The sequence below is a fragment of the Populus euphratica genome, unplaced genomic scaffold, assembly GCF_000495115.2.
Source record: "Populus euphratica unplaced genomic scaffold, PopEup_1.0 scaffold170.1, whole genome shotgun sequence".
Lineage (NCBI taxonomy): Eukaryota > Viridiplantae > Streptophyta > Magnoliopsida > Malpighiales > Salicaceae > Populus > Populus euphratica.
In genome coordinates this window covers 1,800-4,381 of record NW_011500051.1, presented here as the reverse complement: position 1 = coordinate 4,381, position 2,582 = coordinate 1,800, and the positions used below count along the sequence as shown (strand labels likewise).

The 2,582-nt window shown below is 33.9% G+C and overlaps 1 protein-coding gene across 1 annotated transcript; it reads right to left on the bottom strand.

Moving 5' to 3' along the window:
* Nucleotides 1-1,358: 1,358 nt before the first annotated feature.
* Nucleotides 1,359-1,849, bottom strand: LOC105107710 (glycine-rich protein DOT1-like). Its single transcript, XM_011001740.1, has 2 exons — nt 1,842-1,849; nt 1,359-1,809 (listed from the first exon to the last, which is right to left on the bottom strand). Exons 1-2 carry the CDS (start codon nt 1,847-1,849, stop codon nt 1,359-1,361), a joined length of 459 nt encoding a protein of 152 aa, XP_011000042.1.
* Between the last annotated feature and the right edge of the window lie 733 nt (nt 1,850-2,582).

The following is a 2,582-nucleotide window of genomic DNA, read 5'->3' as shown; positions in this document are numbered from 1 at the left end:
TTTTTATTTTAGTTATAACTAAAGTTATAAAATTTGGTTTTGTCTAGGGCTTATTTCTTATGAAAGATAAAATTTCAAGCTACATTTTTACTGAAGAAATGAAAGTCCAGTTTTCCATTAATGTTCCCAAACCACTCATTATCATGATTTGTCGAAATTGTTCAATAAAATTTTTAGCTTGACCTCCTCTCATATTTTGACCTATATCTAGTGTTTTAGAATTTCAAATTAAGCAAAGTCCGTCTCGTAGGAAAGCTAACACCTAAAAACATGACTTCTATGAAAAAATCTATCCCAAATCTTATCATTTTCATGCCTTAAGATTCTTTGGACTTTAGGAGATAAGGCTGTTTTTCTTTTTACAACTTTATAATAAATCAAGCATCTTTATTCAATTTCTCACCTTTCAAAATAATTATCACTACATCATTTACATTGGAATATCATTAAATATGACTTTCTAAAACTTATCACTTGACTTGTATTTATTTAAAATAACCAAAACTATTTCAAGGAAAAACACGTTCATCATTTAGCATAGTTATATACATTTTAATCTATCACAAACATTTATCATAACTCACACTAACAATAATGTAACAAGATAAAAACATATATTTTTTTTATTAATTTCTTCCTTACACAAAATCAACTAGTGGCAACTACTCTTATCTCTAAAATTTTTAACCATTCTCAAGGTTTTGAATCATAATGCCACAATCGATTCAATAATACTAGATAAAGTAACTAAACTTATCTAAAATCATTTTGCACACAAAATTATGAGTTGGTAAATCACAATTCACTTAAATAAACACATTTTTATTATACATCAATTAACACCCCATGGCTTGTCATGAATGTCTTTAGGATTTTCATGTTTTCTTCATCAATTCCTACTAATTTAATATCTATTAAAAGTTAATCTAACTCAATTAAGTGAATTCATAATCAATTTGCATTTCTCTTAAAATTTTTCCATAAACCCTAACTTGGAATTTCTAATTTCTACTCTAAATGTTGTTCAAATTGTATAAGATTGCTAGAAAAGGTTTAGAATCTCTTAATAGACGTGATTCTAATCTTCAAATCTTAGCTTGTTAAAATTTTCCAATCCTTCCCTTAATTCTACTGCCCCCTGGTTTTCCTCACTTTTCTCTCTTGATAATATGCTTAAGATGTAGTGGGAACAATTTCCCTCAATTTCCCCTTAAATTCCTTAATTTTCTATCGATTTCTTCCTAAGAATTTTCATTATCTCATCCACCATCACCACTATCCTCACCCCCCTTACCATCTTACATCTACAAATCACCTCCTCAATCGTCACCATCCCCACCTCCCCCACCGTCTTACATCTACAAATCACCTCCTTCACCTTCACCATTTCCACCACCACCATCCACATCTCTTTCCTCACCACCACCTCCTTCACTTTCACCGTCCCCACCACTACCATTAGTATCTCCTCCCTCACCATCACTACCCCCACCATCCTGTAATTCTCCACCGCCACCATCCCCGTCTCTTCTATTACCATCACCACTCCCACCATCTTGCAATTCTCCACCCCCACTATCACCATCCTTATTACCACCATCAGCACCTCCTCCCTCGCCATCATTACCCCCATCATCCTGCAATTCTTCATCGCCACCATCCTCGTCTCCTCCATCACCATCATCGCCCCCACCATCTTGCAACTCTCCACCCCTATCATCCTCATCTCCTTTATCACCATCACCACCCCCACCATCTTGCAACTCTCCATCCCCGCCATCCTCATCTCCTTCCTCACAATCACCACCCCTACCATCCTCCAATTCTCTACCACCACCCACCCACTCATTCACCACCTCCACCTTATTAGTACAAGTCACCACCTACACCTCCACCCTCATCATCTCCTCCCCCTCTATGCGACTAAAAGTCTCCACCTCCTCCTTCACCATCTTCTCCACCACTATACTATTACAAATCTCCTTCACCACATTCAAAATCTCCCCCACCTCATTATTACTTCAAGTCTCAACCACCTCCAACTAAATCCTCACTACCTTCAACACCAAACTACTACAAGTTTTTACCACCATTATTGTAACTTAATTTTTGACCTTTTATTTTGCATATTTTAAAAAAAAAGAAAAATAAAAAAGTACCTTTTCAATAAAAAAACATAAAATTTAAAAATATGTTTTTTTAGTAAATTTGATTAATTTTAATTATTTTGTTGTTTCTAGCCATTTTTATTAATTTTTGTATGGTTAGAAATAATTATAAAAAGAAATCATAAAAAAGACAAGCCAGGTAGGGAAAGTGTCATGAAATCAATCTCAAAGCCATCATTTCTTTTGATATTGTAAGAAATATTTTGGTTAGAAACAAATATGGAGTTGGTTTAGAGATGTAAAAATAGTCTTTAAGGTGTTTAGTTATCCTACATAGAAACAATACCTTCATAATACAACTAAGTTCTCTAAACCTCCAAAAGAATGAGAAGATAGGACTAAGAAAAGAATATACTTTTTATTGTGTTAGTTTTCTGTGTAGTAACAGGTTTTTGTAGACTTGAAACAATATGA